The sequence below is a fragment of the Corvus cornix genome, chromosome 2, assembly GCF_000738735.6.
Source record: "Corvus cornix cornix isolate S_Up_H32 chromosome 2, ASM73873v5, whole genome shotgun sequence".
In the NCBI taxonomy this organism is placed as follows: Eukaryota; Metazoa; Chordata; class Aves; order Passeriformes; family Corvidae; genus Corvus; species Corvus cornix.
In genome coordinates, this window is record NC_046333.1 from 64,627,467 (window position 1) to 64,644,800 (window position 17,334).

General features: G+C 43.2%; 1 protein-coding gene across 2 annotated transcripts in view; it reads left to right on the forward strand.

Annotated features, from left to right (window-relative positions):
* GFOD1 (glucose-fructose oxidoreductase domain containing 1) overlaps window positions 1–16,701 on the forward strand; it is a 66,896-nt gene extending 50,195 nt beyond the window's left edge. For both annotated transcript variants that reach the window (XM_039549860.1, XM_010402872.3), the window contains exon 2: window positions 15,736–16,701. In XM_039549860.1, the coding sequence (XP_039405794.1) occupies window positions 15,736–16,655 (920 nt within the window). In that variant the 3' untranslated portion in view covers window positions 16,656–16,701. The remainder of the gene's footprint in view (window positions 1–15,735) is intronic.
* The last annotated feature ends 633 nt before the right edge of the window (window positions 16,702–17,334 follow it).

The window sequence follows — 17,334 nt, forward strand, 5'->3', positions numbered from 1 at the left end:
ACTTCCAGCTGAAGTTGAGATATTCCAGCAATCTGCAAAGTGCAGATAGGGTGCTTTTTTTTTAAAGAAAAGAGTAAATCATGGCAAAATTGGATGGAAAAGCTGAAGGGATGGTGTAATTTCTGCAGATGCACAAAGCTTACTATTGAGGAAGAGGTTAGATAAAATCGCTGCTTTTGCCACTTTGGCAATATCTGTACCAGGAGAAATCACCAAACTTCTTGACTCCTCTTTCCTCTGTCTTTGCAATGTGGGGGTGATAGCTGCTTGTCTTTGTCAAGTGCTGGGAGATCTGTGATTGAACTGTGGCTCATAAGTGACCGGTGTCAACTTCTAATAATACTGTGATTGTTTGTTAGTTGTCCTAGTTCCTCCAAAGGGATAATCTGACTCCCAGTGTTTTCTGTGGTAGATGCAAGTACAAACTCATAGTTTAGCTGGAAGTAGGTAATGACACTGAAGGGTCAAGAAGCTCATCTCCCACATGTCCTAGGGGGAGGTTTTTTTGGCATATGGGGATTCCCAGTTCGAGTTTAAACAGACTGGAGTCGTAAATGAAAGGGAAAATAAGAGGGTGGTTTTAATAAATTTCCCCCATTCCTAAGCAGCAACAAGCAAATGGATTTGGAATCAACCCTTTGACGCACCAGATGCGTGTGGCACCCTTCTCTGGCTGTCCAGGAGAGTCCTCTCTGATGGCCCATGAGTGTGTAATCCTTGGCTGGAGTATAGAGCAAAGCTCTTGTCCAAATCCATCCACACAGAGTCATGTTCGGGTTTCTGACTGGAAACTTCATCCAGACTGAAGCACATCACAAATAATGTAGACCTCCCAAGGAACTGTCTGTCCTGCCTGGAAATTAGCCCTGGTGTAAGACGTGGGACATATACAGAGTTGTATATACAGAGTTGTAGTCGTGTGGCTGGTTATACTGGAATAAAGATGACCTACTGAAATGAACCAAAAAAAATGATAACACACTTTTAATCAGGAAAACCATGTGTGTACTTGGGGGTGGGGATGGTATGTTTCTTAATGCATCGTTACGAAATTCTAATGAACTCTGTGTAGATGGAGCATAAAAACCCAGAGAACCCCAGGCTAACTTTCCATCTGTACTTATTGAAGTGTCTTTTGGGCTATTAAAACACTGGGCTAAATTAAATGATTTTAAATATACAAGCTTGTTACCGTGAAGCCACTTGAGATATGTACAATATGACTGCAGATACATGCAAATTGGCATAATTTCCATTTGACATATGCACTGTAATTATTGAAAGCTTTTTTCCAAATTTATTTTTCATGTCTGCTTTACTTAATTCACTATCTCCTTTTAACACTGGCAATTATAATTATTTGCCAAGAGCAAATCCTTGCTAACAAAAATCCAGTTTTCTTTAGCCTGCAGCTTTTCCTTTGATTTCATGATGAGGTACTGTTAATCAGAGGAACCAGTGCTGGCCCCTGAGTATCCAGCAGGGCAGGAAAACACTGCAGTCAGAAAAAAAAATGCAATTAATTAGCCTAAGCTGCTTTCTAGCATCCCAACCCAGTGCCTCCTGGGCTGCTGTGTTTGAGTTAAGAGGTGCTCTGTGAGATCAGAGTTAGCATCTCAATAGAACTGAAATTGAAAACTGTCTGTGCCCACTGTGAGATTTCTCCTCACAAGTTCTTGTTCATTCTTCTCTTGTAGAGGCTACTGGTAGAAAATAGCATATATTTGGGGGAAACAGTGTTATTGGGTTGAAAAATAAGCTTTCTCAGGTCGTTTTGCATAGGAATCTGAGCCAAATCTCTGACAGAAAAATGTAGCAGTTAAAGAGCTTTGGGATTCTAGCTGCATACTGTTGTTCAGAAATAAAGCAATTCTTATTCCCTTGAGAATGCCTTGTCCTTTGTGTCCTCCTTTTCCTTGGAGATCAGTGTGTTATGCAGCTTCTGAAAGGAAACACAAGTGCAAGTGCTGTCTCAGAATTGCTGACCTACTTTACAGGTGTTTTATTCTTCATTGAATCAGATATGTACCCACAACAGTGTAGGTGGATAAAAATTACATTTCTTTCACCCACTGCAGCACAGGTCAAGTGCAGGAGAGCTCTACCCTTGAAGTTTCTACCCCAGGAATATTACTTCAGGTTCTCCTGGGGCTTCAAAGGGATGAGGTCCAAACATAGCTTTGCAGTGAGCTCAGAACAGCATAAGGTAAGCCCAACCTGGGCTGCACTTCTGCCACAGCAGTATGTGGGCACAGCGAGAGGAATTACCCATGTTGACCTGTCTTTGCAGTCCAGGTATCCAGGACGCAGATGGTAAAACAAAGCCTGCTGTGAATAGGGGCTCATTTTCCATTGTACGCTTGTGGAACACCTGGCACAAGAGGGTCCTGGGATTACAAAGGAAATGCATCAAAATCAGACATTGAGGCTGATGAAGAACACAGCACATTGGGCTGCCCTAATTAACTATATCCAGCCTAATGAACATAATGGGGAAATGTTTCAGTGTTGATTTGTTTTCCAGCAGATTTTCAGTGGTGGGGAAAGGTTCCCGGTGTCCATTAGAGCAAGTGGAAAACCATAACAAAATATGACTTCAGCTGCTACTGTGCCATTGCTGTGTCTTGTCTGGTGCACACTTAGCCAGTGTGAGTGTGAATGGCATTTTCCAAAAACCCTTTTGGGAGGATTAGTTTGCAGATTGACTGCAGACAGAACAATCTGGCATCCAGGCAGATTGTACCTGATGAGTTACTGCTCTGTGAGTCGGCTGGTTGGGCTGCTGCTGAGTCCTTGGCTCTTGTGTAAGCTCTGCAGCCTAGGGAGTAATTAATCAGATCTCCATTGTTCTTATGGACCCAGGGTTGGAGCCAGGGAAGCATGATGTCAGCGTCTCATGTAGTTAGAATTGCTGATTCATTTGATTCATTCTTGCTGCTGCTTTTCAGAATGGGTTTATGGCTCCTCTTTAGTGGCACTTAGCTCTCACTGACAGGAATATAAAATACTACCCAAGAAAGCACACCAATTCTAAGATGACTGCCTTGAGGGGAGCACTTTATAATTTATTTAGAAGTTTCTCTAAGAACCAGAGAATCGTAAAGTACTGTTGGATGAGAAGTTAACAGAAGTACAGTTAGTTTAAACCCCCATTTGCTTGTCATCTATTCACTGTTCTATTAACCTTGTTGCTCGAAGAGCCAGACCAATGGCCAGTGTGACTAATTAATGGGATTACAGCTGAGGTAAATTTGACCTCAAGCTTGCTAAGGCCTGACGTCAACTGCCTGGAAAACTGTTACCAAAATTCTCACTAACTTCAAAATGGGAGTACGGCTGGACTGAAGGAACCCAACTTGGTTATGGGTAGGGTAGAACTGCACTACTCAACATTGACTCGGAGAAGTGAGGGTCCTCTATAAGAACGTCTTCTGGCTTGAAAGGATCCCAACAAAGAGATTTAATTTTGATCAGGATTTTGATTTAGCTGGCTTGGTTTTTTTTATGTTGGCAAAGCTCACTTATTTTCTTCACCTGTGTGTTTTGTGGTCCTGATCCTTGATGTTCTTGACAAGACATAAAAACCATCTCTATTTGGAGCAGAGGACTTAGACTGTGAAGAGGAAGTGAGAAGCCATGAAGAATCCATGCCATGGTCTCATCCATAAATAGCCTTAGGCAAACTTTGATGAGCTAGGTAGGTGGAAGAATATTGTCCTGCAGATTCACTGTTGTGTATATGGTTTTGTAGTCTCCCAGGTTCTGGTGAAATGGCACACCAGAAATGAACAGATGGGAAAGGCAGCCTTGAGTCCTCTGCGTGAGGTTGGGACCAATTGCCTGGTTTTGTTGTGACACCTTTTGTGGCACAACTTTTCAACTTTTCCTCTGTGCCGCAGCCTTTTCTAAGAGCAGAGCAGTCATACCAGCCTCTCCAGCCCTGCTGCTGATGCCCCACAGTGAGAGGGAACCTGCTGACACAATAAGTAGGAAACCACTGACAACATTCTCTCTAAGATGCATTGTGCAACCCGGTGTTCGTCCACTCCTGCATTACGTGCTGGAAAATCCAGTTCCACTGCTAGGCAAAGCCTTACAGGCTCTAGTACGGTTTGCCTAGTGATTATAAATTGATGTTTCCAACTTTTGCAGCTGCGTATGTGAAAGAGAAAATGTGACTTAGGGTGTGAACCTGTATGGACAGGTGCACACAGGATCACACAGGGCATTCATACACTCACTACTGAATGAAAGGAATTGCACTGCTCACTTACACATGGACTTGTGTGTGTGTGTGTGTGAAAGGGACTTTCCTTCTCCTTGGCACGTGTCTGTGTCTATGTGCTTGTATATTAAAGTCAAAACTGTGTGTGTGGGTGCAGTCCTCAAATGAGTTCAGTTATGTTACTGCGTCCCAATCCATAGCTGGGAGCTTTGGTATCCGTAGTCAGTACAGTGTTTGGGAATGTGAGTAATGATGTTAGAATTTATTTTAACCACTAGTATCAGAAAATTAGGTCAAATGCATGCTCCATTCATCCAGCACTGCAGGGGTGCACACATTTTCTTCAGCACAACAATCCTTCAGACTTCCCTGGGCAGGAAAAGAAGTAGAAATACCCCAGCTGAAAATATTGCAGAGAAAGAAGATTAGGAAAAACATTTTCAGCAGGGTCTGAGCTAAGTGGGTAGTGAAACTGATGCTTCATACAATTGTGACATAGAAGGGATCATACTGGAAACTTCACTGCTTCTCCTGCAAACAGATTGCATTGCTGGATGTTTACTGAAGAAAAACAATTCTGGTCCATAAAGTGCAGGGAGAGTGCTGGTGCTGCTCTGCACAGTGATGCCATGGGAGATGCAGATAGGGATCTGACACTGCTACTTGTAGGGCCAGTGGGGGTTTTTTTAAAACCTGGATTTCCTGTCACTTTCCCTGTCATTTGGCTGGCGAAATGCCATTTTTCAGTGTTCATAAAGCTTCATGAATCCTGTACAAATGATTGCATTAATTACTCACCGGCATTAGTCTGATGTTTATCTTCCGTCAGTTTTTTTATTTAGGACCAGATTACAATTTGCTAGTTTTAATGGGGTAGAAAGGGTAGGCAAGAGAAACATAAAGAAAATTAACTCTAATTAACAGTTGTAAATTTCTCTGACTCAGTAAGCGTACACAATTCTATGATGGAAAAGCAAGCCTAAAGAAAATTGAACTGCCTGATTTCCTAATCCTCCCAGCGCCTTTACAACAGCTGGGCATTTAGTTGTTGTCAGCTAATACAAAAAGAAACATATTTAAATACAGATAACAATGCCTCAGGAGAATAGGGATTTATCATAGACTGTGATTGCTCTGTGACTTCTTTACTGAGGAAAAGAAAGGTATTATAATATACTGGACTGATGGCATCCATTTTGCTCTAGAAGTTGAATAAAGGGAATGAGAGTAGTTGGAACAAATAAATGACCAAACACAGAGATTTTCACTGAGTTTTTAATTTAGTCCTAAATCAGTTAGAATCCCCTTGAAATCAATGAGTGTTTGCTTGAATAAGGTCTAAGTAGAATGTCTGGGGTTTTTTTTCCTCAGGCTGTCTGAATACTTAGTGCATATCTTTTGATTTTTTGTCTTGTATGGGGAAGTACTCAGCAGGGATGTGATCATGCTGTTTTGATGGGGATTTGAAGATAAAAAAATCAAACAGAAATTTGGGAAAGCCAGCATGGTATGTCCCATATACTTTTTCACAAGTACGTATGAGAGCATGGAAAGCATCCAAGTAGGGCTCAGGGAATGTAAATCTGAGCATGTTTCAGATGCCTGAACAGATAATCTCAAGCTGAGACCCCTGAAGCATTTCCTTGTGGTGTGCACAAGTAGCTGGTTTGTCAGGGTGTATTTTCATCTCTAGATTTCCCAGCAGTTAAAGGTTTCTAAGGAGTTAAAAAGTACTAAGTGTTTCATCTATTTCAGTCTTCAGTGCTGTTATTTGCATAAGTGCCTACGTAGAAGAGATGAGAATGACATGCCAGGTGGCCTATAAACAGGGAATCAAGCTCTCGCCCCCATTAGGAAAGGGTTAGAGAATTTTGCTTTGCCTTGAAAAGTGTGCTGGCATACACAGGAATGCAAGTCTTGGTTGCTTTGCCTGCTCTTAAGCACATTGCCCATGGATTGAGTGATGCAGAAACTTTATAGTGCCAAATCAAAGCCCCCAACTCACCAAACTAACAGAATAAGCAATAAGAAATTTCTGAGGACTTAATAGGAAAGCTACCTTCTAGTCTGCACATACGGTCTTTGCAGAAGAGGTTCTATATCATGGAATCTTAGAATATCTCAAGTTGAAAGGGACCCATAAGAATCAGAGTCCAAATCCCTGCTCCTTGCAGGACTACCTGAAACTTTTCTATGAAGCAAATGTGAGTCCAGTGTCAAGCACAAAGGAATGCATCTATTTCAAATGCCATGAACTGCTACAACAACATTTATATCTACTGTAATATATGCACAGACATGGTCCCAGTCCATAACCCTAGTGACTACTTCTGTGCAAATAAAAGCTAGCATCAATATTAGTACATAATGAAAATTGATACCATCATTACAGTCTTCTCTCATTCTGATGAACCATCCTGGTTCTGCTTAGGTGGCGCTTACTTACCTGCAGGCATCATTATAATCTTTCTGGAGTCAGCGGGGTATTTTCCCAGCCTAGGCACCACACCTCAGGAGCTATCTGCAAAGAGCCCAACATAGTGGGTTTTTTGGTTTGGTTTGGTTTTTTCTCAAAGACAAACCAGTTCCTTATTTTTCCATTTGTTTGAGTGGGTTTATAGACCTCTAGCCCAGCTGCAATCACTGCTGAGAGCTCATGGTAACCCTCTTAGCTGTTGAGCCTGATTGCAGTTCTGGCACTGTACGCGTGAGCTGCATGTCTCGTCATGCTGAATGACACCTAAACAAACAGCTTTTTTTCCCAGTGTATTTGAATGTTTGAGTTTTGTTTTCAAAGGAATTGTGTGAAAAATAAGTTAAATCGGTGGGGATAAACCAGCCTAAAAACTGGAACCACAGTGTGATGGACCAGAGCCATAAGTGAACTGAGGCCCTGGCTTTTTAGGTGTGTACAGTTTGGGCATGTGTGTTTTTACTGAGAGATATTTTTCATCTAACACCTGTGAAGTGCAATTTGTCCCAGTTGACTGTAAAATTTAGCAGTGCATGTGTTCTTTTAGTTCATAATATTTTGTTGCAGAGAAAGACATGAAGGGTTTGTAAAATCTCTGTAAGCCATTGGTTTGCTGGGGCCAAATGAGCTGTTGCTCGTCAGCAGGGCAGTGTATTACCCGCCGTGTGCGTCCACTGTCTGCTTCAGTTGCGAAGGAAAAGGCATTCCTTCAGTCACTGTTATTTTCCTTCACACTTCCAGTGGACTAGGAATACACACATGGCCTGTTAATACAAATCAGATTGTGAGATATGACTCACTATGCTGTAGTAACTTGATTTTTTGCAACAGTTATGCATATCTGTGATTAACAAAGCTTGTCTTGGCCAATGTTAGAGCTGTGACTAAAGCCAATCTTGTTAGGCATTCATCATCCAGATTTATTTCCTTGTCAAAAGTTTTCTTAAATAAGGTTTCTTCAAAGAAACATTGTCATGCCATCAATTTTCCCTGGCAGATGTATTGATTGAAATAAATGTGTTTTTCATGCCACTCAAGAACTGAATGACAGATCATGCACTGAATACAATAAATGTAACTATTGTTTTTATTGCTAGTATGATCATTACTGTATGACACCATTGATGGCAGCAGCATCTCGTAAGAGCAGAGACACATCTACATGTTAATAAAAATCCTCCTCCCGTGTGAAAAGGTTTTCAAATCACCTGAATGATTGTTTTTTTGAGATGGCCCAGACATCATTCCTCACTTCCAAAAGTAGAGCAGCCTTCTATCAGGTTTTCTGCTCTTATTGCATATATATTATTTTCAGAGGGATTCAAAAGCTTTTAACCACTGTGCAGTATGTGATTCACACGTCTCCACATATAATGCATCAGAAAATAGTATCAGCCCCACAGAATAGCCTGTCCCAGTATTGCATTTCTCTAGGCTAATGCACAGTTGGGCAACAGCTTAATTCATACACGTATCATATTTTAACACAGATGCTTTTTCTTAATTGTCCCTCCCTCCTGTTCAGTCTCCGGGTAGAGAAGGGTGCTAATTTTCTCTGAAACCTGTTTCTTTCTCCTCCATTGTTTCTTTCTTTTGCAGAAAAGATGCTAGCAGGGCTTACAAAAAATTGGACTGAAGGTGATCCTTTCAGGATGAGCCTCCAGACAGCGGGGGTGTTGCTGATTCCATTAGGGCTGGCTGTGCAGCTCCTGGAGTGGCAGGAGCTCCTCTGGGTTTTTGCACCAGTCCCTTCCAGTGCCTTCCTTTCCACCTTGGGAGTGTTTTTACTTTCAGCTCTCTCTCCTCCCTCTCTTTGTTTACTCAGCCATCTTCCTGCTTTTCTCTGCTGGACTTCTGCTGATGCTTGCGCACCTGGAGTGACTCCAGAAATGCCCCCAGTGGCCACCTTGGATTCCCTCGGGAGCCCCAGGAGGGAAGAAGGACTATGGACTTCACCTGGGTCCTTCTGATGCCCAGGTTGCCAGTCCCTTTCTGCTCTTCCAACATGGAGATGAACTTTGTATCAATGAGCACAATATCCCTCTAGTCCTTTGTCTTGGTTTTGAAAGACAGGTGTCTGCTAAGGAAGACAGAAGCCTCCCTTGGAATGGCAGATGTAACCCCTTTCCCTCCGAGTTATTATAATTTTGAAATCAAGGGCTTTTAGGCAAAGATGTGGGAAATAGGAATAACAGTTCTTTACTATTATATATATAACCAGTCAAACAAAACAACAATAACTCTGGCAGTAACAGCAAACAATCACAAACCCAGTGCCAGCCTTCTCGGCTGTCGGGCCCTTTCCCCTCGGGTGCAGTTCCGCTCGCAGCCGGCAGGGGCGCTGGCGGCTCCCGGTGAGCAGGGCAGGTGCGATGGTTCCCCCGCGGCTGCAGGGGGCGCTCCGGAGCGAGCTCGGGGAGCACGCGGCACCGGTGCCCTGGGATCCCGGGAAGGGATGGGACAAAGGCCTCACAAACCCCAGACGGCTGGCCCCGGTGTCTGGCTGGAGCTTCGGGAACAGCAGGCTGGAGCGGCGGGCTGGAGCGGCAGGGACGAGCACAGATCCCAGAGGACAGACGAGATGTATCCAAACGGGGAAGCCCCCGGAGGTCGGGCAGGCAGGGCAGGGCTACAGCGTAGCGAAGGCTCGAAGCAGCAGCAGGGCAGGGCGGCCACAGCCCGGCCTCCAGCAGGGCAGGGAAAACAGCTTTGGGATTTCGGCGTTGTTTCCAGCAGAAAGAAAAACGCCGAAGAAAAAGAACCAGCAGCTCCTTTCTCTGCAGCTTCTCCCAACGCCGAAGAGCGAACTGACCCCACACCCAGGTGAAACAAAGGAGTAGCCAGGCCCGGCCCACCCCCAATGGGCTCTTTTTGTCTTTCTTAAGTACAGCCATTTGTCCCCTAGCAACATGCATATGGGAAAAAATTCCTTTAACAGGAAAAAAAAACTAGGACTAAACTAAAACCCCAACTTCCTTACAGCAGCTTTGTGTCAAGAGAGCCAAATGAAGGCAGCACTTTTCTTTGAGATGCCCTTGGAAGCTGTGCCTGTCTGCTGCTAACAGACAGGGACCAAGGTACCCTTGTAGTCATCAACTGCAGCTAAGGGAGGAAGGAGGCCTTTGCAGAGCTGTAATTAAGAGAGGGTACTGTTCACCAAATAATATTGCACTGATTGAAGAGCAGACCAGAGAACTGTGATTTATAGTGCCAGAGGTTTATGGCTCACCGTGAATGTAGCAGCTAAAGGGACTATATCATTGCTGCATCTCTGAGCCACCCCAGCTGTCAAAACTTAAAATGAGTGGCTGTATGAGCTTCTGCTTTTGAATTCTGTATCTGTATACAATTTCCAAAGAGGTCTTCTCAGTGTTATGTGTCTTTCAGATCTGCTAAAAATATCAAATAGTAACAAATGGTTGGTTCCAGCTTCATACCAAAGGGACCATGACTGTGTGGTTATCATGAAGACACTTCTGAAACAGAAAAAATAGTGTCACCTTCTTTTAGGTCTGTGTGTTTCCTCTGCAGTCAATGGTTTAGCACAGCTGCAGTTCAGATCTGTTAAATATTATTCTGGGTTTTTTAGGGAGTGATGAGATGAACTTGGAAAGAAAAGAGAACTTCATTACCAACCTCTGGTTTTCTTCAGACTGTTCAAATATTGGAATGAGTTGATAAGATAACTGAGAAAGTTTTTTACAGGTCCAGGCAAAATTAAGCCTTCAAATGTTGTATTTTTTGCAAATTCGAAAAAAAGGCATAGAAGGGAATGGTTCAAATAGCTGTGAGGATTTCTGAGGTCATTATTATTGAGGGGGAAAAAAATATTCTTATATGGGTGACGTTTTCTGAAACTAATGGGGTTGCAGTAGTACCATTGACTAACCCAATCAGTATTGCAAACAGATCTCTGCCTAGTATGGGAGTGTGTAAAATACACAGCTCTACTGATAACACAGTTTGTATCAAAGATCACTTTAGCTGTATGGGCTGGCTCCAGGTGCCTTACGTAGTTCATAAGATGGTTTCTGTGCACAACCTCAAAGCTGACAATGTGTGTACATATGTGCAGGAAGAACAAACTGCTGCGTATCAACTGTTTAAATGAGAAGTACTGTCTTTTGATTTAGGTTGTTTACTTTGACCATGGTTTTTGATAAACTCCCAGGGAAAGATCTTTCTCTGATTTTGCGTAGGATTCAAAGGCAGCAACAGCATCTGCAATGGTGAAAATCTGAGAAGAAAAATTTGCCTGTATTTATTTATGTTTATTATAATGATAATGTGGATTGTCACCATCTGGAATATAGTTTTGTACTAGTTTCTTTTTTTAAAAAAAAGTGTTTGAAAAAGGTACTATAAGTATTTTAAATCATCCATTTGAAACAGCCTGGTAAGCACGCTCTTTCACCATTTCAGTATTTTCTGAAACCCTGACACTGTCCCTTGAATGTTGACAGTTCCTCTTTGCTTTTAGAAATTCATTTTTCTGCTGACAAATTTAGCTCAGTCCACCAAAACCTTGTTTTTCATTTCTCTCTCTCTCTCTCTCCCATCCTGACAAAGAGCAATAGGTAGCAACTGCTTACTAATGATTCTTTCTGGTGCCAGTGAAGGGTTTGATTATATGCCCAGACTCCAAATAGAGCCCTTTTTGATTTTCTTGTGAATAGGAGGAAGAGAAAACACTGTATTGGGGCCTCATATTTTAAGCTGAACAGATAGAGGACTAATCTTACTTCAGTTCAGTGACAGACAATTGTTTTTTAATTAGTTGGAGTTTTTTTATGTGAAAATGTTTCTCTCCTTATTCAAAACAATCGGAGCAGATGGGGAAAAAAGCTGACATCGCAGGTTTCAGAATTGATAACGCCTGTGCTGGTTATAGCCACTCTACCTTCCCTTGCAGTGAGCCCAGGACTTCTGCTCATTTGCAGGCTGTGCAGCACAGGGATGATACAGGGACAAAGAAACTTGGGCTGCTGGTAGCCAAGGAGCTTGAATCTTCTGTAAAATGAAGAGATGCAAGTGCCAGGAATTGCAGAGTCGGTAGTTAAATTCTTACTGTAGCTCCTCACTCTTTCCCTGCACGTACACGGAAAAAAATGTAAATACTACTGCCCTGGACCATATCTACTTACCACTCACTTCTGGGCTTATCTCCAATTCACAAGGACTTTCTTTTTTTAAAAAGAAGACTGAAGCTTTCAAATAAATCACATGGCTTCCTGACAAAATTAATTACTGTGAGGTGGGTGACAAGCCATTAGAGCATGGTGAGGATTTGACTTTTGAACATCAGGTGCTAGAGAGATCTTCACTTGACTGGTAGCACCAATGACAGCACAGAGAATTTTTTTCTATTTGCTCAGCTGCTTCTGGAGAGTTGGTTAGACATCCACTTCTTCAGAGAAGATCAGTGTTGTTCAATAATGTTCTTTTAAAAAATGCAGATTGGTACCACAGTTGTTAAGGTTTGACTTGGGGAATGCACTTTATGAGTCTTTGGTAGGAGATGTGTTCCCCGCTTTCAGCTTTGGACTTGGGCTGGCCAATAGTGAGCCTTCCTCTATGCTGTGCCAGCTCAGCGAAATCCCATGCTGTGTCACTCAGCACCTGGCTGGCTCCACCCTCTCTCTTTCTGAAGCACAGCCAAGCAGGGAGGTGAGGGTGAAGGCTGTGTAGAGCCCTCAAAAAGAATGACGTGTATTTAAAATATTTTTCGTCTTCATTTTATTTGAGAACTCAAGAAATCAATGCTCAGTAGTTGTCTGGTTGAGAACTGTAGCACTGTATACTAGATTTCTTGATGGAAGTGGAAGGGGTGTGTATTCTTTCATAGGATGAGATTTATTCCACTCTGTTGCTTATCAGCATGGACAAATATATTGCACTTTCTTGCTGAAACAAGCTGGCTGCACTTCCCTGCTTTTATGTAATTACTGAAGTTTTTGCTGTCTGTTGTGATGCGATTTTCAAAGACATGTGAAACAGCAAAACACGCTGGTGGAATGACAAGCAGTAACAGTTCATCCTTTCTTAGAGTCTTGTCCCAAAGTGGAGGGGATTAGACCACAGCCCCAGACACAAGGAGAAGGGGTTCAGTTCCCAGAGGAGCCCCCCACAGCACCTGCAGTCAGAGCACACCATTCCATGAGTCTTAGTGTTGGGAAGGGAGATTTTCCTTGCACACTGCCCTCTGCTCTGCCTGATGCTGCTATAGAGAATGACTCAAAGGGAAGGTGCCTTTTCTTCCTTCTCCTTTTGAGAAGGGAGTGGAGGAAAGAGAGCAGAAGAATGGTGTTTTGATCTGCCTGTTTCTCATTCTGGTTGCATAAACACACCAGAGTATTTCTCTAAATTAAATTAAGCAAACCTTTCATGTTCTCTCCCTGCTTCCAGAAAGCTAATGTGGCTGCTTGCAGATTTGCAGCTACGGAGGAGACAAAGACCTGTAGTGCGCACAGACTCAAGTGCTGAGCAGTGTCATGCTGAAAGAGCTGCACAAGCTTTAATAGCATATAAAAGCTTTCTGGGCATCAAGCAAAAATCTGTTTAAATCCCTGCCGGGGATGAGAGCACAGCACATATTATCAGCACATGCACAGACACAGAAAGTCTCTCAGAACATTTGCATTTTGGATTTGTTGAAATTAGAAGGTTTCAACCTTTCCAAAAAGGTTGAAATGGTGGAAGGAGTAATTTTAAGACTTCAAATTCTCCCTGTCCTCATATAAATATTTAGGGCTCTTCCCTTTTCTCTGCATGTGTCTGAGTTAACACTGATCCCAATGGCAGTTTTTCTCGAACATATGTGATGTAAAAACCCATAGGCTTCTCTTTCATATTACTAATCATAATTTCCTACTCAGATGTTGACAATCCCAAGTATTCCCTGCCGCACATGGTGAAGGACTGACCCCCACCACGCATGGCACTGAACACGCAGCTGAAAAAGCCCCCAGGCTGCAATTCCTCATGAAAGCAGATTCTTTTCCTAGTGAGCACATGTGTAGAGCTGTGTATCTGGAGACAGACCTCAGATAAAATGTGGCAGGCGTCTGTGAGGCAGAATGATGCAAGCTGAACTGGAGCAGAACGTGATGCTTTTGTGGATCAGTGGTGAGCAGGTCAGATGATGAGGTAGTACATATTGCTTCTTTGGGGGGAAAATTGCTATTTCAGGAAGGTTTGACTCTAGGGAAGTTTTGTCTGACTAAGATTTCCCTGATTTTGATAGCTAATTAGCCAGACTAAAATCTCTCTGCAAAGAGTCCTTGTAACTCCAAGACTATTGTATTAGTGATCTGTATCAAGTGGCATAGCTGGAGCTATCAGTCAGAGAAATATAGGGCAGGTGGATGAATGGTTTCTCCAATATCAAACAGATGCAGCAAAAAATTAATTCAGGCGCAGGAAAAGAAGTGCTATTAGGTTGAAAATGTTAACTCGGTCACCAATAGCCATCTGTAAAGATGAGAGAGAAGAGTAAGAAGAGAAGACCATGGCCACTCAATATAAGATTCTTGCCTAATTTAAGAGGAAAATGAGTATGCCTCTACTTACCTGATTAAGTAGAAGGTAAATGGGAGCGAGTTGGAGAAAGATCTTTCCCTTCTTGTCCGTTAACTGGATGTGACTGCCACTTCAGCAACTCAAATAGCAGCAGACAAAGACTGGGAATAGGCAGTGTGGATAAGCTGGTTATTGAATGTTTGGACTGTGACCCCCTTCTTTTTCCAGTCAGGCTGTTAAATATTCATGTAAGTGGGCTCAGATAGATCCCTGCCATCTGTCTGTATTTATATGACTTCATCCAAACCAGCTCCAAAACATGTAAAATTTTATATTCAGAACAGCTCTTCAGAGAAAAAGGGATTTTTTTTTACCTACCTGAAGGGAACAGGAATGAAAATACAACGTGATTTAGCAAGTAACAACATTTACTCATTTGGACTCCATCAGCGAGGACCCAAATTCAGCTCTTTTAAGTGCCAGGCCCAGCTGCAGGCCAAGGCTCTCAAGGCAAAGATCATATTTAGTGTCATATTTTATATCCAAAGTGTTTCATAGCTCACCTCATATTGATCATTAAGCATAAAAAAAGTTTGTATGCAACTAAGAAGGAAACTGGAGATTCTGTCACTGTATGTGTGTGTGTGGGTACAGAATGAAAAGTATTTGAGGAGGAGAAATCAGTAATAAGCCCATTATTTAGCTTGCACTGCGTTCAGTTGCACACCTTGATAACCAGAAAAGGGGACTGTCATGCAAGCTTCAGTAAACAGTGTGCCATATGGACAATTCCACGAGGGAACAGATTGTCACAGCTACATTTGACCTGTTTTAGAGCAATCGTAACTCTCCCTTGGCACCATGGATGCGCTGCTGACATTTCAGCAGAACGGCTTCAAAAAAACTTGAGTGCCATTGTCAGAATAGCGTGGCATTTTATGAGTGAGAAGCAATTTCTTCATTTTAAATTAAGCAGCAAGCCCAGTGCTTCTCCTCCTCTCCTCATAGCCTCTTAAAACAGTTTGAGCAGGAAAGAGGGAGAGACAAGAGCACTGAAAAGACAAAGCCAGGCTTTTCAGTGTACCTGTGTTAAGTTACTGAATACATGCACTTGTGCTATTCATATGCTTCAGGGATTTGAATCTCAACCTCAGATTCAGCTCACAGAAGCCTGCACGGGCAGGTTATCTCAGAGGAGACGTCTGTGAGATGGCTGAGGGGGGTGGTTGGTTTGATACCTGCTTACTTTCTTCTGTTCCTGCCCTCACCTTTGAGCCATTTTTAGACATGAGTGCATTTTGAAAATAAAAAGGAATACATTTTCACTGTGGTGCTCAAGAAACTCTAACATGCATTTTGGAAGCATGCCAGAGTGGGTCTTTGTGCCTTGAAAACATTTCAATATGGTGTTACTCTTTTAAGGGTCTTTCTCCTTGGCTTAGTCTTTAAGAATAGCCTGGAGGCTTTCAGCTTACTCAGTCGGTAAATTTTTGTTGATCTTTTTTCTACTGTTTTTCAGGCATTGGGAAAAACGTCATCTGTGACAGAACGGCAACTCCCCTGGATGCCTTTAGGATGATGACTGCGGCTCATTATTACCCAAAGCTCATGAGTATCATGGGGAATGTTTTGCGCTTCCTGCCTGCTTTCGTGAAGATGAAGCAGCTGATCCAGGAGGGTTACGTCGGGGAGCTGCTGGTGTGCGAGGTGCAGGTGCACAGCGGGAGCCTGCTGGGCAAGAAGTACAACTGGAGCTGTGATGACCTGATGGGAGGCGGGGGCTTGCACTCGGTCGGCACCTACATCATTGACCTGCTGACCTTCCTCACCAGCCAGAAGGCCGTGAAGGTGCACGGGTTGCTCAAGACCTTCGTGAAGCAGACGGACCACATCAAGGGCATCCGGCAGATCACCAGCGACGACTTCTGTACGTTTCAGATGGTCCTGGAAGGGGGTGTGTGCTGCACGGTGACGCTCAACTTCAACATCCCGGGGGAGTTCAAACAGGACATCATCGTGGTGGGCTCGGCGGGACGGCTGATTGTGATAGGTACTGATCTCTATGGACAGAGCAACAGCTCTCCTCAGCGGGAGCTCCTGCTGAAGGACTCCACGCCAGTCAGCAACTCCTTGCTTCCAGAGAAAGCCTTCAGTGACATCCCGTCCCCCTACCTGCGGGGCACCATTAAGATGGTCCAGGCTGTCCGGCAGGCCTTTGAGGACCAGGATGACAGGAGGACCTGGGACGGGAGGCCCCTTACGATGGCTGCCACTTTTGATGACTGTCTGTATGCCCTGTGTGTGGTGGACACCATTAAAAAGTCAAACCAGCTGGGGGAGTGGCAGAACATTTCAATCATGACTGAGGAGCCAGAACTGAGCCCGGCATACTTGATCAGCGAAGCCATGCGGAAGAGCAGGATGTCTCTGTACTGCTAGCTCTTTTGTGCTCCTAGGAAAGAATAGTAACCAGACAGGTCTTGAAGGAGGTGGTAATTCAGCCCTGTGAAGGGCTTGGGTGTCTCAGAAACAGCTGAGGATACAGGAGAAGGAAATACAGTGTCTGGATCAATTAAATCTATTGGCAGCTAAATGCCAAACTGATACGGTCCTTCAAAATGCCCAAAACAGACAGGAGACTTAAGAGCTGATAAACTTAACTGTTTTAATAACAGTATTAGCTGGCTGATTGCAAAGATATATCACAGACTCATCCCCTGCTTGCAGGTGCTTTAGATTATCCAGTTGTGTTTACTGTGAAAGGTTGGGAAGATCCTTTTAGATTTTCCTTACCTACCAGAGGACTGTGAAGGTACTGTCATGTCATTAAATTTTCTGTAGTGTCTGATATGAATGTTCCTACCATGACAGCTGATACCACCATGCTGTATTACTACACCTCCAACCAACACACAGAATAACAGGACTTGATGTGAAAGTGTTGCATGATTCAGAAAATCTTGGCAGCTCACTTTTCATACAGCCTGTTAGGAGCTTCTCTGTGTTGGTGTAGTGGTTTGGTCCAAAATACTCATTGCTGTTTATCTGCTGTGAGATAAGAATTAGGAGAAATGCAAAACAGGCACCAAACTTGAAAGAATATAAAGAAGTTTATTAA